Source organism: Eucalyptus grandis, chromosome 6 (assembly GCF_016545825.1).
Source record: "Eucalyptus grandis isolate ANBG69807.140 chromosome 6, ASM1654582v1, whole genome shotgun sequence".
NCBI lineage: Eukaryota > Viridiplantae > Streptophyta > Magnoliopsida > Myrtales > Myrtaceae > Eucalyptus > Eucalyptus grandis.
This window is the reverse complement of record NC_052617.1, coordinates 7,366,249-7,389,842: the sequence shown is the minus strand read 5'-3', so window position 1 is coordinate 7,389,842 and position 23,594 is coordinate 7,366,249. Positions and strand designations below refer to the sequence as shown.

At 41.7% G+C, this 23,594-nt stretch overlaps 2 protein-coding genes across 2 annotated transcripts; one reads left to right on the top strand and one right to left on the bottom strand.

Annotated features, from left to right (window-relative positions):
* Positions 1-5,615: 5,615 nt before the first annotated feature.
* Positions 5,616-6,248, bottom strand: LOC120294276 (receptor-like protein 35). The gene has a single exon (XM_039314278.1). The coding sequence runs from the start codon at positions 6,246-6,248 to the stop codon at positions 5,616-5,618; it is 633 nt and encodes a 210-aa protein (XP_039170212.1).
* Positions 6,249-14,217: 7,969 nt separating this feature from the next.
* LOC120294275 (protein TsetseEP-like) lies at positions 14,218-16,635 on the top strand. The gene is made up of 4 exons (XM_039314277.1): positions 14,218-14,418; positions 14,632-14,766; positions 15,898-15,915; positions 16,417-16,635. Exons 1-4 carry the CDS (start codon positions 14,218-14,220, stop codon positions 16,633-16,635), a joined length of 573 nt encoding a protein of 190 aa, XP_039170211.1.
* Positions 16,636-23,594: the final 6,959 nt, after the last annotated feature.

Below are 23,594 nucleotides of genomic sequence, written 5' to 3'. Positions count from 1 at the left end.
TAATCATTCATCTAATCTAATCAACATTTAATTAAACTAATCTAACCACCTAAACATGCATTAGCTTAATCTAAACACCCCTTAAGTATCATTAACTCCCTAAGTAGACGGCAACGCCAAGGAGGGCGATAAACCTCCTAGCGGTGACACCAAGCGAGGCCGGGAAGGGCTTGGAAACGGGCCACGAAGCTTCAAGACCCTTGCTAGCTTCTGCTTTTGTTCTTGGCTGAAATTGAAGGAAAATCAACGGCTGAACGGCGAGGAAACGGGCTGATCAAAGCTCTGGTGAGCGGGTGGTCGGCAACCGGTTGTTCCCGAGGGTCAAGGGGGACTTGCTGGTGGTTGGTAGGGGGTGGAGGTAGGGTCAAAATGGGGAGACAACGGGTGAAAATTGCGAAACGGGCGAAACAGTGCAGGCGGGTGAGCTGCTCGATGGACCGGCGAGTGGTGGCTTTCGGTAGTCAGGCGGGTCGATCAACGGCTTTGTTTGAGGAGAGGCGACCTCCGTCCATACGAATTGGATGTGCTGGTCACGATGGTGGGTGGAGTGTGGGCTGATTCACATGGGAAGACCACTTTTAACTCGGGTTTTTGGTGAAAAGTTAGCTGGAGCAGAAACCGGAACGAGGAGAAAATAGAGGGGAAAGAGGTCCGGCGGCTTGGGCAAGTGTGCGACCAGCTAGGGGGAGGCTGTGCTCGGTTCCTCTGGTTTTCTAAGCTTCTACGGCACACCAACAATGGAGAAAGGAGGGAGAAAGAGGAAGAAGATGGCTGATGAAGAGTGGGGGGGACCTCAATTAGCCTTTTAAGCCTTCAACACTTGGCTTTTCCACTCAAGTGGCTGCCCACCTCTTGCTTAGCTATCCACAGTAACCTTGGCAGCCCCAAGCTTCCCCAACAAGCTTCTCCACATGGCTGAAATGTTGCATCCCCTTGGGCCTACGAATTTTGTACACTTTCCCCTCCAATTTCATCAATTCGCCTTCAATTCTTCTCCAAATGGACTCAATTTGGTGTCCATAAATCCAACCATAGTGCCATCATCCCAATCAACATTTTTCCTCACCATATAGTCCAACTTGAATCCCAAAAGCGCGACTAAAAACGGGCCTATGAACTTCCCGGTCTAAAATAGCTTTATTTTGGATTTTTCGTCGAAAATCTCTGTTTGCAAAAAAATCTTCTGAGGATGAGTCGACATTCTTAAAATGACTTGTGACATGACAAAACTTTCAATTTCTGAAATCGGGTTTAAATTCACGGTCAATTTCAATCGGCGCGATTTTAGCGCTTCCTAATTTACTGGTAGCTTTTAGGAATTTTCAGTGCAATTGACCCATGGTCAATTATTTTCAAGCCACAATGTACGTCTTTGATTCATTGGCGACTCTCGGTTGTTGTGAAAATTTCGAGGTTTCAAATACGGACACATGGTACCCAAAATGACAGAAAAATCAGTTTAGTGCCGATCAATGAGAATATTGAAATCAGGTGGAATCAACCATATTTTAATTACATATCTCAGTCGAATCGACCTATCATTGATCTTTGTTCGATTCTGACAATGCCGTAATGATCCTTGCAGACTAGCACGGTTGAGCAGTCGATTCTTGGTCGAATTCTCAAGTCTATTGTGTTTAGATTTCTTAATGGCTTCACCTGATAGACTAGTTATCTCATGAGTGATCAGCTCGGAGAATTGAATTATAGGCGCGTCGATGAAAAGCTCGACTTATTTAATTAAAAATAGAATAAAAAATTTGGAATGTCACATCACTAAACTCATTGTGACTGAGATTTAGCCATGATAAGTTCACAGATTTGACTAGGGAGCGTGGTAATGGCCCTTGCAAGTTATTGCTGCTCAAGTCCAATTGTACAAGATTGGTTATATTACCAAAACATGGTGGTACATTTCCAAAGAGTTTATTGTTATGCAAATTTAATGTTAAGAGTGAACTCAATTGACAAATTGAAGAGTGGATCTCACCAGTGAAACCATTGTGATCGACATGAAAGTAAGAAGTTGAAGGTGAAGGTATTGGGAGTGATCGTTGGAGTGAATTGTTTTGAAGCCCAATATAATACAATCGCTTCCAATGTAATTGTGGTATATCTCCCTCCAGAAGGTTTTGAGAAAGATCTAAATATTCCAATGTATCTTGACTTAATTCCCAAAACCATTTTGGGATCTCCCCACTAATCCTATTATATGAGAGGTCTAAGAGTTGGAGTTTCTTGAGATTCCCTAGTGATGAGGGGATGAGTCCTGTGAAATAGCAACCGGCAAGATCTAAAAATGTTAAATTCTTTGCATTACCAATTGATTCGGGTATTTCTCCTGAAAAGTTTGTATGCTTGAGTGACGAGGACTCAAGAGGACCGGTCCAATTAGATTTGGGAAGAATCCTAGATAAGCCAAAATTGTAACTCATATCGAGATGCATAAGCCTTGATAATTCAAAAATAGTATTTGGAACTATCCCACCTAAGTAACAATCACAAACACTTATATGTGTCAAAGAAGAAAAATTCACGAAGGATTGTGGTGAAATTGTGGACACATCTACACTATGTAGAGCAAGCTTTCTAAGTGATGTTAGATTCTAAACAAGCATCATGAAGATTGAATTTTCCAACTCAAGAGGACATAATGAGAGATCAAGTGTCACCAGCTTGGAGAGGCAAGAGATTTCACTAGGAATGGTACCACGAAATTGTGAATGAGAGAGATTTAGATGAGTTATTTTTACAAATATAGTCGGGTTAGGCGAAAGGGGTGAATCATCTAAGTCGTTACCAAAAAGGTTAAGGCTCCGAAGATGGTGAAGGAGAAAAATGGAGCTATTGGAATGGAGAGTACCATAAAGCCAATTGCAAGTAAGATCAAGACCGATGATGTTACTAGTGACACCGTCGCATGTGACATTGTCCCACAAGCAGCAATTTACACCATTGTTCCATGAGTTTGTCTTTGGATAAGATGTCACATGGTAATCCTCTTCACAAGTACGTGATGACTTGCCATCAAGTGTGAAGGAATTCTTAAAATTGAGCAAGGCATCGTGCTGATCAAGAGGGCAAAGGAGCGAGGTAAAGAGAAGGGGGTAATGTAAGAAAAAGTGAAAACAAAGGAGGCCAAGGATTTGATGCCACCCCATTTTTCATCTTTGCATGCAAGTTTGTTAATTGGTGGGGAGAGCGTTTTAATTTATACAGCTCTTCTAAAGTGTAACGTCATCGACAATAGTCTCCTTTAGCAAGGGAAAAGAAAGTACACAGGGCTAGTAGAAAAGACACGTCTTTGTCGTAATTTCCGGGAGCTTTCTTTTCCCTTCCACCACAAAGTCTAGTGTAGCTTCAATTTTAAGGTCGTTTATTGTGGTGGGGATAGGGATCCAGCTTATAGATTTCCAATGTAAGTCTTATATTAAAGACTATGCCTATATAACCACTGGGGTTTACCCCAGTGGCCACCCTTCCAACATGGAAGGAGGAGGTGGGAGATTCGAATCCCCACCTTCTCAGGAGAGTTGGGGTGGGGGTGGATTAGTTTCAGGAGTGGGTTTCGACTCTCATGCCCTGCAGAGAGGCAGAGCAAAAGTCTAAGAGAGAGAGAGAGAGAGAGAGAGAGAGAGAGAGAGTTAGAATAGGAGTAGAGTAGGACTGACAAAAAAAAAAAAGACTATGCCTATATATGTCAATAACTTCTTAAACGAATGAAATCTGTTCAACTACTCACAGCATCCTAGAATAATCTTTGTGTCGGGGATTGATTGATTCTTGGCCATGGAATAACTCGTGCGCACCTGATAAGCTGAGAATACCAAACCAGCCTTCCTTTTATATTTATTCATAAGAATAATATAGCGAGTCTCATCCTTGTATCGGATTATATTACGCCCATTTTTGGTTGGGTAATCAGTTTCTCGAGTGAGACACATATAACATTTTGGTAGAACCACTAGTTTCAGCTTGTAATGGCCTCATCAATAAAGCGGCATCAGCTCCTGATTAGTTCATGCACGGGAAGCTAACTCCACCTTCAGAGCTCCTTAGAATTAACCTTTCTATCTTAAAATTCCAAAAACAAATGCTCTAATGCCATTTTTATGAGTTATGTGCATCATTCATTCATCATCACTCACCCTTTATTCTGATGTCATAAGGCTCCACTTACAAGGATACGAGAGTACAGGAGAATTTGGTCTGGGACGCTAAGATGATGGATTTTTATCTGCTCAATAGATGATAAGGTATTCATGATTGATCTAATCGGCGACCCGACATAGGCCTTCCTTCCGCGAAGTCAAGTCTCGAGAACCATGAAAATCATATCGCTTTGACAAAATATTGTATCTACTCTGTCTATATGTGGATAACAAAATTATGCAGAAACTACATGAAAACTCGTGTTTTTAAGTGGGGCCAGTATAAGTTTGAAAAAGTGTTCGTCAAATATTTGACTGTTACACTAACTTACAACAACTTTTAAAAAAACCGCCACACAAAATTTTAAGATGTTGTAATTTTAAAATACGTATTACCAAATAAACAAATTGTAATACTTTAAACCATAGTTACAATAAAGCACATCTACACCTCTTCCAGATATATTTTAGTTTTAATTAGTTGAATTCAAAGTTGAAGTGATTATTGCGTACTCCTAAACGCAGGCAACATAAATTCACTTGATTACTAAGTTATTAATATGCATAATTAGGAAGTCAAATACCCTCATATGACCACCAGTATTTGGCAAATGAATGTTAAACGACAGCTCTGTAATGATGAAAGAATTCAATGGAGGCTGTAGAACCTATCTAACTCTGCGGGTGAGATATAAACATTTGTATACGATGATTTCATAAATCATGATATATATTTGATAGAAGTTAAATCAGAAACCAGGCGGCCCCTACGGGCGGTAGTCCCCCCTTCCCCGTCAACCCAAGCATACAATCAAGATCAACAATCACCAAAGATTAGGCTTAGCAATTAAGGAATCACCTTGCATTATAACCTGGGAATCTTTTTTTCGTGATTTCCGGGAGTTTTCTTTTTCCTTTCACCACACTGTCTAGTCTAGCTTCAATTTTAAGGCAAAATTAAAATATCTCGAATTGGTTGCATAACTTATCAAAGACCTGCAGAAAGTGCTTGTGGAAAGGCCTGCTGAATTATTATTATTATTATTTTTTTGGGGGGGCGAGGATTTGATGCCACCCCATTTCACACTTGAGAATACATGTGAGTTTATTGGCGGTGGGGATAGGGATTCAACTTATATAGGGAGTTTATATTGTGTTATGAGATGTCCACTATAACCACTTTAGCTCCTTCGCATAGGCATAATTATAGGAGATTCTGCAAGGACTGCAGGTTTGGATTAATCCGCATAATGGTCACAGGCCGTCCATCATCCACGACTTAAAAACAACTAATATCTTGTAAAATGAAAACATGGAAGCCAAAATATCTGATTCTTGGCAGAATTGAAGGAATCTGTGGCAATCGAATTGGCATCCTAATTTTTTTTTTTTAATTAATGATTGTCGTGTGAACTCGGTTGTGCTGGATTTGGTGGAATGTGAAAAGTAAGAATCAGATCATCATCATTTTCCCAACATGAACCAATTGGCTTCTCCATCTACTCGACTGCTCTTCTCTCCAACATTCTCGCACCTCGCGAGCCACATGGGCCAATCTATTGCAAATGCAATGTATGCTAAGGAAATCCCAATAACGATTCCAAATGCATAACCTATCCACACTATTTTTTGTTTGGACCAACTATCATGCACTTCGTGATCGAAAGTTGATGAGGTTGATGGTTGAGGAGGTTGAGCATCGCTACGGCATGCTTTTGGCAATGGAGTTCCACATAAGCCTAGATTCCCACTAAACAAATCTATTGAAAATGTGCTCAATTGCTTGTCTTGAAGAATTCGACCAATCAATTGGTTCTTCGAGAGGTCTAAGTACCCAAGGGATGCCAAATCTCCCAATTCTCTAGGAATTCCCCCACCGAGCTTGTTCGAAGAAAGATCGAGCCATTCAAGATTAGTCAAGTTCCCTAAAGTGAAAGGGATGGAACTTGTAAGGTGGTTATGAGAAAGGTGGAGCCCTATGAGAGAGTGAAGTTGTCCAATAACTCCAGGGATATCCCCTTGGAAAGAATTGCATGACAAGTCAATGGCTGTGAAGATGGTCAAGATCTTCATTAGCTCAACCTTTAACCCTTTCATGGTCACGATAATGGAATTTTCAAAATATTGCACTCTGTTCAATGTCATAAACAATGATTTTCTTGCCCATTTTCACCATTCGTCATGGCTTTAAGGTACATAATCAAGTCAGTTGGCAAGGGACCACCAAAGTTGTTGTTGGAGAGGTCCAAAATGTGTAACTTGGGAAAGAGGTGAGCTCCCCTGGGAATATTTAAAAGACCCTTAAATTTATTGGACCTCAAAATGAGAACTTTTAGTTGTTGGAGAGTTCCCAACCATGTCGGAAATGTATCCTCTATCTAATTGTCATTGAGATCCAGAACTTCCAGATACTTACATATGACAAGGGACCGGGGCAATGTCCCTTCAAATCGATTTTGACTCAAGTCAAGAGTCATCAACATAATTGTCGAATGAAAAAATTGAGGAATTGTGCCCTCAAGGTGATTCTTTTGCAAATTCAAAACTGACAATGTGGTGCTCCAATTTGTAAAGCACCAAGGTAAGCTTCCTATTAAGTCATTGTTAGATAAGATGCTGATATTGAGTGAGGTGGCATTGCAGAACAAGAAAGGATCTTTCCTTGTTATACTATTACTTGCAAGGGAATAATATAATGTGAGAGGAGATGGAAGTGGAATTGGGCCTCCAAACTTGTTGTTGGACAAATCTATTACATAAAATGAGGTGTTTGAGGAAACATTTGTGGACCACCATCCGGTAAAATTGTTGTTGGAAATATATAAAAATAAAATAGTAGGAAATGAGAGTGCAAATGCACCGCTGTTGATATTACCATTAAATTTGTTAGATCACAAATCAAGGAACTGCAGATTTGATGCTTCGCAAATCAAGGAACTGCAGATTCGATGCTTCTAGCCAATGTGGGAAGGTATCACTAAACTCATTGTGACTGAAATGTAACGACCATAAATTCACACATTTGACTAGAAAGGGCAGTAATGGCCCTCGTAATCTATTGTTGCTCAAGTCTAGATCCATGAGCTTGGTTAAATTACCAAAACATGGGGGTATATTCCAAAGAGATTATTGTTAGACAAATTCAATTCCAAGAGTAAACTCAACTGAAAAATCGTGAAGTGGATCTCACCGGTGAAGTTATTGTCAGAGGCAAGAAAGTAAGAAGTAGAAGGTGAAGGTATTAGGAGTGGTCCTTGGAATGAGTTGTTTTGAATGTTAATATACGACAATCGCTTCCAAGGCAATTGTGGCATACCTACCTTTAGAAGGTTTTGAGAAAGTTCTAAATATTTCATTGTATCATGGCTTGTTTCCCAAGACCACTTCGGGATCTCCTCACTAAAGTTATTATAGGCAAGACCTAGATCTTGGAGTTGCTTGAGATTCCCTAGTGAGGACGGGATGCATTGTGAATTCGCAACCGATAAGATCTAAAACTATTAAATTCTTCATGTTATCAATTGATTCGGGTAATTCTCTTGAAAAATTCATATACGAGAGAGACAAGGACTCAAGAGGACTGGTCCAATTGGATTTTGGAAGAATCTCGGATAAGTTAAAATTGTAACTCATATCTAAATATGTAAGGCTTGTCAATAGAAAAAAAGCATCTGGAACTATCCCTTCGAAGTAACAATAACTAACACCTACATGCGTCAAAGAAGAAAAATTCATAGACTTTGGTGAGACCCTAGACAAGCCTACACTATGCAGAGCAAACTTTCTAAGTGTTGTTAGATTCTGAACAAGCATTGTCAAGGTAGAAGTTTCCAATCCAACAAGATTGAATGAGAGATCAAGTGATACCATCTTGGAGAGGCGGGAGATTTCACTAGGAATAGTACCATAAAAATGTGAGCAAGAGAGATTTTAATGAGTCATTTTTACAAATAGAGTCAAGTTAGGCAAAATGGGTGAGTCATCAAAGTCATTACCGGAAAGGTTGAGGCTCTAAAGATGGCGAAGGAGAAAGAGGGAGCTATTGGAATAGAGAGTACCATTAAGCCAATTGCAAGAAACATCGAGATCGATGATGTTATCGGCGACACCATCGCAAGTGACACCATCCTGGAAGCAGCAGTCTACCTCTTTGTTCCATGAGTTTGTCTTTGGATAAGATGTGACACGTGGATCCTCTATACAAAAGCTCCACGACTTAATATCAAGCCCGAAGGAATTCTTAAAATTGAGCAAGGCATCACGTTGACCGGGAGGGCAAAGAGACGAGGCAAAGGGAAGGGAGAAATGTAAGAAAAAGAGAAAACATAGGAGGCCGAGAATTTGATGCCACCCCATATTTCACTTTTGCATGTGAGTGAGTGAGTTAAATGATAGGGGAGAAGGTTTCAACTCATATAGCCCTTCTAAAGTGTGACGTCATGGACACAAGTCTTCCCAAAAGGGCGAAGAGAAGACACACGGTCTAGTAGAATCCCATTTTTCTTTTATCGTTATGGAATGGCCTCTCCTAGAAATCTTTATCGTAATTTTTGGGACCTTTCTTTTTCCTGCCACCACATAGTCAAGTCTAGCTTCAATTTTAAGGCAACTTGTGGTGGGGATAGGGATCCAACTTGTATAAACTTCCAACCTAAGTCTTCTATCTGAAGCCATGGCAATATATGTCAATTACTTCTTATACAAATGAAATATGTTGAACTACTCACAGCATCTTAGAATAGTCTTGATGGATTTTTTCTGCTCAATATAAGATAGGTTATTCATGATTTACCTAACTGGCGACCTGACAGGCCTTCCTTCCTTAAAGTCAAGTCTCACGAACCATGGAAATCTTATGGCTTTGACAAAATATTATATCGACTCTGTCTATAAGTGATGTGGTGAACAAAATTTTGTAGAAACTGCATGGAAACTCATGTTTTCTAATGGATCCAGTATGGGTCTCTCAAGTTCTTAGATGTACTGGCTTGATTTAGTAAACTAGTAAGTATATGCAGTACTTGTCTAGTAAACTAGTAGTCTACACAATACTTGTTCTTAGACTTTTCTAAAGCCAGTGGTGGGTAGTGAAGGAGAAAGACTTGGAGGGAGGCTAACTCCCTTTGGGTCAAAGTACTTAGAGACTTGACTCTCAGGTATGATTGTGGATTGTGACATCCCAGATTTTAAATCCTGTTTTCCATTGAATAAATCGGGTATTTCATTGACGCGCCTATAGGGTTGTTCTCAAAGCTGATCACTCTCGAGATAACTAGACTATCTGGGGAAGCCATTAAGGAATTTTAAGGCAATAGACTTGAGAATTCAACCACGAATCGGCTATTTGACCGTGTTTATCTTTAGAGGCCATTATGGCACAGTTAAAAATCGATTTGAGATCAGAGATAGGTCGATTCGACAGAGATGTGTGGCTAAACGTGGGTGACTCCACTAATTTGGAAAATTCTTGTCGGCCGGTACTAGATTGACTCTTCTATCGATTTGGTACCCTATATCCGTATTTGAATCCTCGAGATTTTCACGACAACTGAGAGTCACCAATATGTCGAGTGGGTTCATTGTGGCTCGAAAAAAATCGACCACGGATCATTTGCACTAAATTTTTTTGAAAGTTGCCCGGTAGCCTAGGTCACGCTAAAATCACACCAAATTGAAATTAATCGCAAATTTGAGTCCGATTTTAGAAATTGAAAGTTCTATCATATCGCAATAAATTCTAGGAGCGTCGACTCAGTCTTAGAAGATTTTTATGCAAATCGAGACTTTTTGGGAAAAAGTTGAGGTAGGGTTGTTTTTGTCTAGAAAATATTGAGGATTGCTTTTGATCGTGAAATTGGGAAGCAAATGGGATCAATTGGTGAGGAAAAATACCAATTAGATCATTGAGGTGTTGGTTGATTTTATTGAGACTGAATTAGATTGATTTAAGGGAGAATAAATGTCCAATTGAAGAGGAAATTAAGCAAATTCGTAGCCCCCACCACCTATGGCTTTTGGACCATTTCAAGTGTGCAAAGAAGAGCCTTGGTGGCTGAATTTGGGCCAAGGTATGCAGCTGGTGGAGGAGATTGGTTAAGGGGACAAAGAGATGGGCTTGGAAGCTTGGTAGGGCCCTTGTCTCTTCCCTCTCTTCCTCAAAGCTGCCGACCAGCCCCTTCTCCTCAGTTTTGTGCCATTTTCGAAACCAGCAGCCAAGGAGAAGCCACTGGAGACCAGCTAAAGCTCGTCCGATCGCCGATCGCCGTTCGCCGCACCGCACGCCTCGCCTACCCATGCTTGCGTCCCCGCCACCTCCGACCACCCTTCTAGCTCCGCCGTGTGCCCAGGAGGGCTCTAGATCTGGTCGCAACTGCCTCCAGTCGCCGTCAAAGCTAGGACCACTCGCCCAAGCCACTGAGATCTTCGCCGGTCCACCACTGTTTGTTCTCGCCTTAGCTAGCCCGTTTTCTTTCTTTAGCGGCCACCAAACAGAAGCAAGCGTGAGAGTTTCCAGCAGCACCTTGGGCCCATTTTGAGGTTGTTCCCGACCCGAAAGTTAAGCCCGCTTTGAAGAGAAGTGAGCCCTGTTGCATCCCCGACGATTTGAGCCGATTGGATCGCAAAACAAGTGAGTTTAACTCACTAATCCTCTCTTAGTAGGTTAATGACACTTAAAGGTTTATTAAATTAAGTTAAGTATGGTTAGGTGGTTAGTTAGATTAAGTTAGTGGAATTTAATTAATTGCCGATGCATGTTAAGTGGATAGTTAGTGCAATTAGGGCCTAGACGAGCTCTTGTATTTATCTAGAGTGACTTGGAAATTTTCCGGGTCCATTTGGCGTTCAATTAGGCTTTTCCGGGCCTAAGTTGATTTATTGACATTTATTTAATATTTTCCGTAATTCTTTAACTAATTATTTATCTTTTGAAAATTAGACCGGGATAGCCGGTAACCGAAATTTTATGCTGATTATTGTGGTGCAATTTGTTTATTTAATTGAGCGTTAAATTGTGCTAGCATGATTGTGATTTTAGGATTTTATTTCTAAATTAATTAAATTTGGTAATTAATTGGAAAATTACTGAGCGTCGGTTTATAGTGCCAATAATATTTTTTATAGGTTGTTGAGACTAGTGGGATGTTCTAAAGCAAAAAATGGTATTTTGGCTAAGGCCAACCATGTACCCACACACTGCTATTTTTATCGGGTATGATAAAAATGATAAATTGATGAAATGGTTGGGGTGGTATTCTATATCGGCCTACGGATGATATGTCAGCTTAGATTGCGAGCAGTATACCGGTATACTATATCAACTTTTGGGCTATGATATGTCAGCTTAGTTTCTGAGGGAGTATTATTAGTATACTATATCAGCCTACAAGTGATATGTCAGCTTAGATTGAGAGCAATATACTATTTATCAGCTTAGTGAGAGCTATACTATATATTTCTAGCTTATAATGAGCAGTCCTGATTTAAGAGGACATTATAGATAGTATTGAATGTATCGACCATGGAAGGGTTGTGGTGACATGTAATCGATTAGGTCGATTGATCAATGATTTGATCTGATGTTATGAATTGATTGGTTGATGTGATTTGAGACATCTATAAATGATATTGACTTGTAAGAAGGAACTGAGGCCAAGGTAAGTCCTCTGACCCGTGGTGTGCTTAGACAGCCCTTAGGGCGTATTTGCTTCCTAGTCGGGTCTTAGGGGGTGGAACTCATTGAGACGTCATCTCACCCCGTTGTGGGATAACATTTCAGGCTCGTAGATGGTAGCCCCGTCGGATCATTTTGGACAACCTAAGAAATTCACCAAGACGAGTTACCACATTCCTGTACATGGACACCCTGAGGGTCTCAAGTATGTGTTGGTGAAATCCATCATCTGGGTTGATGCGGGACTACCCCACAACGTGCCCATCGATACCGGTCATGGTATTGCTATCATCATAATGGCCAAAGGGTGGGCCCTGTACCGGAATGTGAGGTACTTCTGCGGATTTTGGAGGTTGCTTTTAGGAAGGGTACAGCAGATCCCAAGGATGGATCGATGGTAGATGTGAAAGATTCCAAGCTCGAGGGCAATTCTGACTTTCCAGTGTACTCAGCCGTGGGCTCTAGCTGGAGCAAGGAAGAAGGAGAGATCATTGAGGAGGAGGACTCGGAGGAGGACCCAGATGAGGATCTAGAGGAGGATTGAGACCCCCACCCCTGTCTGCAAACTTTGTTTTGTGAACTCGTTGTTTATGACCTTACTTAGTAGTTGACCTTGGATATATTTGCATTATGGTTTGCAATGTATATAAGTGTGGTTGGTTTTTTAGGTTCGAGATTTTTAGTCCTACTTTCCTATCTCATTGTTTTATTGTTTGGGGATTTCTTACATGCTTTCGCATGCGTATTAAAATGAAATGGTTGGCGATAAGTCCTGGGACGTCGCTATTTAATCGACTAGTGAGGGATGGGTACATGCTCGAGGGTCGGGACGTGACATCCTCGTTTGGTGCTATCAGAGCAATGGTTAAGGATTAGAGTGATAAGGTGCGATAGATCATGGGATAATGGTAGGAAAGGCTTTTAAATTCATACTGATGCATGTCTATGGTAATTGATTGTTAGAATAGCTTGTGGTTTAGATCACTCTGTTTCTAATTCGATGTGGAATTAGAAGCAGGTTTCGGTAGATAAAGCTGAGTCATGAGTGATTAGGAGCAAAGGACTCCTAGCAAGAGGACCATTAGGGCCGTGATTCGAGGTAAGACGCCGACTGGAGTCGGTACCCGAGGAGGCCAAGATCGAGCGCCAGCATAGGTTGGTGCGAGTGGTGTAGCACTGCCTCTAGTTGGTGCCGGGGTAGCAGCCCCTGGTGATCCCAGAATCGAGGGGATCAGGCAGGTGCTAGAGGCCATGAGAGACGTGATGGCATTGCAGGTATAGAATCAAGCCGCTGTTGCTGCTGCCGTTGCCATCGCACCCGCTGCCGCACCTATTGTTGCACTTGCTGAGGGTCAACCTTAGATCGTGATGATGCAGAGAGAGAGAGACTAATACACAAGCTGGTGGAATAGTTTTTGAAGCTGAGCCTGCCAAGATTCACGAGTATCGGATACAAGATCTGGAGAAAGCCTTTGTGTGACATCCAAAAATTTTCAGTCTTGTTTTTATTGAATAAACTGGGCATTTCATTGACACGCCTATAGGGCTGTTCTCGAGCCGATCACTCTCGAGATAACTAGACTATCAGGGAAAGCCATTAAAGAATTTTAAGGCAATAAACATGAGAATTCGACTAGGAATCGGTTTCTCGACCATGCTCATCTTTAGATGTCATTATGGCATAGTTAAAAATCGATATGAGATCAGAGATTGGTTGGCTCGACAGAGATGTGTGGCTAATCGTGGGGGACATCACTAAATTGGAAAATTCTCATCGGCCGGCATTAGACTGATTTTCATATTGTTTTGGTACCACAACGTCCGTATTTGAATCCTCGAAATTTCATGATAATCGAGAGTCGCCTATGTGTCGAGTGGGTTCATTTTGGCTCGAAGAAAATCGATTACGGGTCATTTGCCCTAAAAATTTCTGAAAGCTACCTTGTAGCCTAGGTACGCTAAAAACACTCTGGATCGAAATTAATCACGAATTTGAGTCCGATTTCAAAAATTGAAGATTCTGTCATGTCACAATAAATTCTAGAAACGTCAACTCAGTCTCAAAAGATTTTTCTGTAACCCGAGACTTTTTCGAAAAAAAGTCGGTATATGACCGTTTTTATTTAGAAAAAAGGTCGGGGACCATTTTTTATCACAAAATTAGGATGAAAGATGGATCAATTGGTGATGAAAATACCAATTTGAGTATTGACTCGATAACGGAATTCATTGAGCCCAATTGTGATTGAATTAAGAGAGTTTATGAGTCCAATTGAAGCCATTTGCTTGGAATTTCGTAGCTCCCCCTCCCTTTAGCAAAAATGGACCATTTCAAAGGTTGTGGGTGAGCATTGGTGGCTCATTGAGAGCCAAGGAAGATATGCATGGCCATGAATGGTCAAAGGAGACAAGGAATTGGAAAATGAAGGCATGTGGACCCATCTCTCCCCTTCCTTCCCCCTTGGTCATGCGACAGCCCTCCCCTCTCCCTTGGTGTGCCATTCGAACCCTCAGCTAGCAAGGAGACTGCCGAAGCAAGCCAGAGCAGCCGTCGCCACCGTTCACACCGCTGCACGTTGTCCTCACCTCGCGCATGTGCTACCATCGCCCTCCGCCTCCACCGTGCAACCTTGACGCCCATCTGCCTTACCACGTCGTCCCAGCCCCTGTCCGAGCACCTAGGTGGTTGTCCAGCCGCTGTGAGTGGCTGTGGAAGCCTGCTGGAGCCGCCATTCAACCCACCGAGCACCCTAGCCGCCTCCACTGGTCTTGCTTCGCAATAATTGGTCTTGTTTCTCTTTGTTTCAGCTCAAAATAGAGGCTGGTTTTGTGGGTTTCACAGCAGCTTCTAGGCCTGTTTTGGAGGTGTTCTGGGCCTCGAAACCTAGGCTTGCTTTGGAGAAAGTCGGCCATTGTCGCGTTTCTGTCGAGTTGAACCGAATGGTTTGCTAAACAAGTGATTTTTACTCACTAAACCTCGCTTAGTCGGTTAATGATGCTTAGGGGTTGATTAGATTTACTTAAGTGCAATTAGGTGGATATATTAGATTTGGTTAATTAATTTAGTGACTTACCGATGCATGTTAGGTAAATGGTTAGTATAGTTAGTGAGTAAATAGGTCCTAGTATTTATTGAATGAGCCTCGGAAATTTTTCGAGTCCGTTTCGGCATCCAATTATGTATTACAGGCCTAAACTGGATCTATTGACATTTATTTAATATTTTCAATAATTATTTAATTAATTAATTTTTTTCCTAAAATTAGACCAGGATAGTCGGTGACCGAAATTTTATGCCGCGTATTATGGTGTAGTCTGTTTATTTATTCGAGCTTCAGTTTGTGCTGAATTGATTTAATTGTGATTTTTGGATTATTTTCCTAATTTAATTAATTTTGGTAATTATTGAGAAAATAACCAGGTGTCGGTTGACAGCGCAAAAAATATTTTGGTGGACTATAGAAAATTGTGGGATTTGTGGAAAGGATATTATAATATTTTGGTTAAGGCCGACTGTGTAACCACACACGGCTATTTTATCGGGAATGATAAAAAGGTTGAATTGATTGTGATGTTATACTATATCGACCCACGGGCATTACCCATAGGCGTTATGTTAGCTTCGTAGAGAGCAGTATACCGGTATTCTATATTAGCCTATGGGTGATATGTCAGCTTAGCAGAGAGCAATATACATTATCAGTTTTGATTGAGTATGTCGGTATACTATATCAACCTACATGCTCTGATATGACAGCTTAGCAAAGAGCAGTATACCTTATCAGCTTAGATTGAACAATGTCGGTATATTATATCAGCCTATGGGCGATATGGCAGCTTAGTAGAAAGTAATATACCCGAGCATCTCAAAAGTGAGCTATATTATCTATTTATCAGCTTAACAGTGAGCAGTCCTAATATGAATGGACTTAATAGATAGTATGAGATGAGTCGACCAAGAAAGGGTCGTGGTGACATGTAATCGACTAGGTCGATTCATTAATGTTTGATCTGATGTCATGAATTGAGTGATTGATGTGATATGCGGCATCTGTAAATGATACTAATTTGCAGGATGAAGTTGAGGCCAAGGTAAGTCCTCTGACTCGTGTTGTGCATAGGCAGCCTTTATGGTGTATTGGCTTTCTAATCAAGTCTTAAGGGGTAGAAATTGCAGAGATATCGTCTCACCCCATTGTGGGATAACATTTCAGGCCCCTAGATGGCAGCACCTCCACCTCCCAGTCCTCCTATGCATTTTGGCATCCCTGAAGAAATTACAGAGATAGGTTACCGCATCCCTATTCACCACCACCCCGGGGCACTAGAGTGCGTACTGGTGAAGTCGACCGTTTGGGTTGACGTGGGTAAAGATGCCTGAGGCTCCACGAATATCGGTCATGGTATCGCCACTATGACGATGGGCGAAGAGAGGGTCCCATACCCGAAGGTGATGTGCCTCTGTATGTATTGGAAGTGGCATTCGGGAAGGGGACGGTTGATCCTAAGGATGGGTTGGTGGTGGAGGCAAAGGATCCTAAGCTAGAGGCCAATTCTCATTCTCCTGTATACTTAATCGAGGGTGCTAACTAGAGTGAAGAAGAAGGGGAGATCGTTGAGCTGGAGGAGGGACATGAGGATGAGCCTATAGAGGACAAGCTTGAGGATGAACCCGTGGATGAACCTGAGGTGGAACCCAAGGAGGACCCTGAAGAAGAGCCTGAAGAAGAGGAGCTGGAAGAAGACTCTGATGAAGAGGAGTCAGAGGGGGATCCAGAGGAGGATCCTGAGTATGACTCGGATGAAGATTGAGACCCCATCCTGTTTTGCAAACCCTAAGTTGTGAACTGATGTATAATAGATGAGACTTTTGTGAATAGTACTCTAATATATACTATGTGGTTTGCTGTGTATAAAAGTGTGGTTGTGATTTTTCAGGTTTGAAAAATATGATCCTACTTTTCTATTACATTGTTTTATTGTCTGGAGATTTTATTATATGCTTTCACTTGCATATTAAAATGAAAGGGTTGGCGATGCATCCTGGGATGTTGGTATTAATTGACCAGGTGAGGGATGGGCGTGCATTCGAGGATCGGGGCGTGACATCCCTCTTTTGTGGTATTAGAGCAATGGTTAGGCATTGGAGTGATAAGGTGCGATGACCTATGGGATAGCAGTAGGAAAGATTTTCAAATTCATGCTGGTGCATGTCTATGGTAGCTGATTGGTAGAATTGTTTGTCATGTGTGAATCACTCATCTTCTAATCCAGTGTGGATTTGGAAGGTAGGTGTTAGTAAAAGACTGAACCATGAACGAGCTGGAGCAGAGAACTCCAAGTAAGAGAACAGTTAGATCTATAGCTCAGGTTAGGTCACCGACCAAGGTCGGTACTCGAGGAGGCAGAGGTAGGGCACAGGCACAGGCACAGGCCAGTGCCAATGAAGTAGCACCACCTCCTGTTGGTGCTGGGGTAGCAGCCCCAGGTGATTAAGGAACTGTCAGAATCGATCAGGCCTTAAATGCCATGAGGGGACAATGACTATTGACCAGTATGGGGTCAAGTTTGCGAAGTTATCTCAGTATGCTCCGAGGCTGATTGAAGACCGTGAGGAGAAGGCTTGGAGGTTTAAGAATGGCCTTTGACATGAGTTGAAACAACCACTGGTGCCATTTGATCTAATTGATTGTCGAGAAATGTATCGTCGAGCATAGCTACTTGAAAGGAGTTTGAATGAGCAAGTTGCCTCATCTGGATCGAGGTTCAGCTCTCACAAAGAAAGTATTTGCCATGGGAAGAGGCCCATGTCTGGGAATAGATTCTCGATTTCGCCTAATAGGAAAGGTGGAGTCGGCAGGTCTGGACCAATCCAAATTGAGATGTGTCACTTTTGCGGAAGGCGACATGCCGTGAATCAATGCCCTCGAAGGACGGGCGCTTGTTTTGAATGTGGCCAATAGGGTCATAGGGCCAAGGATTGTCCTAACAAGCCAAGAGGACAACTGCAACTACCGCCGCCACCCCAGATGGGATAGATCAGAGGATATGCCTCTTAGAACGTGCCACAAGGAGGACAACTGAGACCTCCAGTTCAGGGCACAGTTTATGCTATTACACAAGGTCAAGCAAAGGCTGCGCTTGAAGTGATCACGGGTATGGTTTTGCTGAACAACCATCCTGCTTATGCTTTATTTGATCCAGGAGCGACCCATTCCTTCATTGCCGAGCAATATGTTAAGTTGTTAGGATTGATTCCTATATTGTTGGAGTTGGCAGTTTACATATCTATCCCATTGAAGGATAAAGTTATTGTTGCTTTGGGTTGTTCTGGGTGCAAGTTAGAGATTGTTGAGCGAGTGGGGATAATTGATTTGTTAGTTCTAGCCATGTATGATTTCGATTTAATAATTGGTATGAATTGGCTCACCAAGTAACGAGCTAAAATGGACTGCTATCGCAAGGCGATTTAGTTTGACCCTTAGAGGGTGAGAGCTTCGAGTTTGTCGGGAATTGAGGAGGACCCTCAATTGTCTTGATCTCATCGCCAGAGGCAACTCGTCTATTAGACAAGGGTTGCCAAGGTTACCTGGCAACTGCTGTGGATACGATAGTTGAGGAGCTGAAGATGGAAGACATTTCGGTCGTGTAAGAATTTCCAGATGTCTTTTTAAAGGAATTGTCAGGATTACCATCTGAAAGAGAAATAGAGTTCGTAATCGAGCTAGCACCTGGGACAAAGCCAATCTTTAAGGCTTCTTACCGGATGGCATTATCTGAGTTGAAAGAATTGAAGGTGCATATGCAAGAACTTTTGGATAAGGGATTTATTCGTCCTAGTGCATCACCTTGGGGAGCACCAGTTCTGTTTGTAAAGAAGAAAGATGGTTCGTTGTGCTTGTGCATCGACTATCGACAACTCAATCAGGTAACGATCAAGAATAAGTATCCACTCTCAAGGATCGATGACCTATTTGATTAGTTGCAAGGAGCGTTGATATTCTCGAAGATCGACTTAAGAACATGATATCATCAACTGAGAATTAGGAAGGAGGACATTCCTAAGTCAACATTTCGTACTCGGTATGGTCATTATGAGTTCACCGTGATGCCATTCGAATTGACGAATGGTTTAGCTGCCTTCATGGACTTGATGAACAGAGTATTCAAAGAATGAGAGTCATATGAGATTCTGGTCCAGCTGCCCTTAGTTTGTGGTCGTGTTCATCGATGATATTCTGGTGTATTTAAGGAGTGATGAAGAGCATGAGAGTCATATTAGATTAGTGCTGTAAAAGCTGAGGTTCCATCAGTTGTATGCTAAGTTTAACAAGTGCAAGTTTTGGTTGATTCGTGTTGCTTTCTTAGGTCATGTGATTTCGGACGAGGGAATTTCTGTGGACACGAGCAATATAGAAGGCGTGATCAATTGGTTAAGAATGACTACGGTGACAGAAATCTGAAGTTTTCTTAGTTTGGCAGGTTATTACAAACGGTTTGTAGAAGGGTTCTCATCGTTAGCGTCACCACTGACAAGACTTCTGAAGAAAGAAGAGAAATTCGTGTGGATAGACAAGTGCGAGCGTAGCTTTCAAGAGTTGAAGGAAAATATGACTACTGCACCTGTGCTGACCATTCCATCTGGTCTTGGAGGATTCGAGATCTACAGCGATACGTCATTTAGAGGGTTGGGTTATGTGCTGATGTAACATGGCAGAGTTGTTTCATACGCTTCCCGTTAGTAGAGACCTCATGAACAGAATTACCCGACGCAGGACTTAGAACTCGCGGCAATCATCTTTGCCTTGAAGATTTGGAGACACTTTTTGCACGGGGAAAGATTCTAGATTTTCACGAACCATTATAGTCTTAAGTATTTGTTCTCTTAGAAGGAGTTGAACATGAGACAACGCAGATGGATGAAATTGCTGAAAGACTACGACTGCGATATTCTATATCAACCAGGAAAGGCGAACAAGGTCGTCGATGCTTTGAGTTGAAAGTCTTCAGTCACTCATATACTGATTAAGGAGTGGAATCTAATCGAGAGAGCTCGAGATTCTGTATTCAAATTTGAGGTAGGCCACCTTTCAAGTCTTATGGCCATCCTCAGAATTGAATCGGATGTCTAGATCAGAATCAAGTTACTCCAATTGACAAATCCAAAGTGGTACATAAAATTCTTCAGGGAGGACACTGAGAAAAAAAAGGTTGACTTTCAGATCTCTGATGATGGAATGTTGAGGTTCTGATGACGTTTGCTTGTACCTAATGATGTGGAGCTTAGAGAAGATATTTTATCTGAAGCGCATCGTAGCAGCTATAGCATTCATCCTGGAAGTACTAAGATGTATCAGAATCTGTGTCAACACTATTGGTCGTCAGGTATAAAGATGGACATTGCCAAACATGTCGCTAAGTGTTTGACATGTCAGCAGGTCAAAGCTCAGCATTGTAAGTCGGGATGACTTCTACAACCTCTCGCGATCCCAGAATGGAAATGGGAGCATATCAGGATGGATTTCGTGATTGGACTACCAAGGAGTCAGAAAGGAAATGATTCAATTTGGGTAGTAGTCGATAGACTAACAAAATCGGTTCACTTCATTGTAGTTCGAAAAGACCTCAGTCTAGATAGACACGCAGACCTGTATGTGTGTCAAGTAGTTCGTATGCATAGAGTACCAGTTATGATAACCTTAGATAGAGATCCAAGATTTATAGCTGCTTTTTGGAAGAGCTTGCAAAGTGCTCTAGGTACAAAGCTTTAGTACAATATGACATATCATGCTCAGATGGATGGCTAGTCTGAGAGGACGATTCAGACCCTCGAGGACATGCTGAGAGCTTGTGTACTAGACTTCAAAGGAAGTTGGGAAGATAAGCTTCACCTAGTGGAGATTGCCTACAACAATAGTTATCAGCAAAGCATCCAGATGGCTCCATTCGAATCGCCGTATGGCAGAGTGTGTAGAACACCAATGTGTTGGGACGAAGTTGGGAAAAGAAAGATCACAGGCCTAGAGTTGGTCCAACAGTCAGTGGATACCATGACAATAATCAGAGGCAGATTAAAGACCGCACAGAGTAGATAGAAAAGTTGCGCAGACAAGCGTCGGAGATTATTGGAATTCCAAGTTGGTGATCACGTTTTTCTGAAGGTGTCACCAATGAGGGGAACTTTGCGCTTTGGAAAGAAAGGAAAACTGAGTCCCAGGTACGTAGGTCCATTTGAAATTCTCGAGAGAATTGGGAACCTAGCGTATCGTCTTGTGTTGCCTCCGAGATTGGCGCAAGTGCACAACGTCTTTCACGTGTCGATGTTAAGGAAGTACGAGTCTGACCCGATCCACATGCTCAATTTTGAAGAATTAGACATGGATGACCAGTGTCATATGTGGAAACCTCGGTTCAGATAATAGACAGAAAATAACAAGTTCTACGTACAAAACCATTCCGTTGGTCAAAGTGGTCTAGCAACACCACGGTGCAAGGAGTAACTTGGGAGACCGAAGAGTTGATGAGACAGTTTTACCTCCACCTTTTTTGCTTAAGTTTTGTAAATGTTTAAATTACATCATAGATTTTCAATCTTTTTTTTTTTTGGTAAAGATTTTCGTCATGTTTTCTACTAAATAAATCGGACATTTCATTGACATGCTTATATGGCTATTCTCAGAGCTGATCACTCTCAAGATAACTAGACTATCAGTGAAAGCCATTAAGAAATTTTAAGGCAATAGATTTCAGAATTCGACCAAGAATCGGCTTCTTGACTGTGGTCATCTTTTGAGGCCATTATGGCACAGTTAAAAATCGACATGAGATCAAAGATAGGTTGGTTTGACAGAGATGTGTGGCTAATCGTGGATGACACTACTAAATTGAAAAATTCTCGTCGGCCAGCATTAGACTGATTTTTATATTGTTTTGGTACCCTGTGTCCATATTTGAATCTTCAAAATTTTCATGACAATCGAGAGTTGCTAATGTGTCGAGTGGGTTCATTGTGGCTCGAAGAAAATTGACAACGGGTCATTTGGCTTAAAAATTTCTAAAAGCTAGTCTGTAGCCTAGCTCACGCTAAAAACACTATAGATCGAAATTAACTGCAAATTTGAGTCCGATTTCAAAAATTGAACATTTTTTCATGTCACAATAAATTTTAGGAATGTTGACTCGTCTCGGAAGATTTTTCGTAACCCGAGACTTTTGGGAAAAAATCGGCGTAGGACCGTTTTTATCGAAAAAGGCTAGGGATCGTTTTTATCACAAAATTGGGATGAAAGGTGGATCAATTGGTGAGGAGAAATACCAATTTGAGTATTGACTCGATAATGGAATTCAATGAGGCCAATTGGGATTGAATTAAGAGAGTTTATGAGTCCAATTGAAGTCATTTGCTTGGAATTCCGTAGCTCTCCCTCCCCCTAGCAAAAAGGGACCATTTCAAAGGTTGTGGGTGAGCATTGGTGGCTCATTGAGAGCCAAGGATGATATGCATGGCCATGAATGGTCGAAGGAGCCAAGGAATTGGAAAATGAAGGCATGTGGACCCATCTCTCCCCTTCCTTCCCCTTTGGTCGTGCGATAGCCCTCCCCTCTCCCTTGGTGTGCCATTCAAACCCTCAGCCAGCAAGGAGACCGCTGGAGCAAGCCAGAGCAGCCGTCACTGCTGTTCACACCGCTGCATGCCGTCCCCACCTTGCGCAAGCGCTGTCGTCACCCTCCGCCTCCATCGTGCAGCCCCGACGCCTAGCTTCCTTATCACGCCATCCCAGCCCCTGTCCAAGCATTTAGGTGGCTGTCTTGTCACCGTGAGTGGCTGTGGAAGCCCGCAGGAACCGCCGTTCAACCCATCGAGCACCATAGCTGCCTCCACTAGTCTTGCTTCGCCATAAATGGTCTTGTTTCTCTTTATTTCAGCTCAAAATAGAGGCTGGTTTTGTGGGTTTTACAGTAGCTTCTAGGCCCATTTTGGAGATGTTTTGGGCCTCGAAATTGAGGCCCGCTACGGAGAAAATCGGCCACCGTTGCGTTCCTGTCGAATTGAACTGAACGGTTCGCTAAACAAGTGAGTTTTACTCACTAAACCTCGCTGAGTAGGTTAATGATGCTTAGGGGTTGATTAGATTTAATTAAGTGCAATGAGGTGGATAGATTAGATTAGGTTAATTAATTTAGTGTCTTACCGATGCATGTTTGGCAAATGGTTAGTGTAATTAGCGAGTAAATAGGTCCTAGTATTTATTGAATGAACTTCAGAAATTTTTTGAGTCCGTTTCGGCATCTAATTAGGCATTACATGCCTAAATTGGATTTATTAGCATTTATTTAATATTTTCCGTAATTAATTAATTAATTAATTTCTGGAAATTAGACCGGGATAGTTGGTTACCGAAATTTTATATTGAGTACTATGGTGCAGTCTGTTTATTTATTCGAGTTTTAGTTTGTGCTGAATTGATTTAATTGTGATTTTTGGATTATTTTCCTAAATTAATTAATTTTGGTAATTATTTGGAAAATAACCGGACGTCGGTTGATAGCGCCAAAAATATTTTGGTGGACTACAGAAAATGGTGGGAATTGTGGAAGGGAAATTATAATATTTTGGCTAAAGCCGACGATGTACCTATACTCGGCTATTTTATCGGGAATGATAAAAATGTTGAATTGATTGTGATAGTATACTTTATTGACCCACCGGTAATATGTCAGCTTAGTAGGGAGCAGTATACTTGTATTCTATATTAGCTTATGGGCAATAT

Excerpts from the sequence above, each read along its gene's own strand:
- LOC120294276 (XM_039314278.1), bottom strand. The coding sequence starts at position 6,248 with ATGAAAGGGTTAAAGGTTGAGCTAATGAAGATCTTGACCATCTTCACA.
- LOC120294275 (XM_039314277.1), top strand. The coding sequence starts at position 14,218 with ATGGTCAAAGGAGACAAGGAATTGGAAAATGAAGGCATGTGGACCCAT. Across the intron at positions 14,419-14,631 it reads GTTGTCCTCACCTCGCGCAT|CTCAAAATAGAGGCTGGTTT; the intron begins GTGCTACCATCG and ends TCTTTGTTTCAG.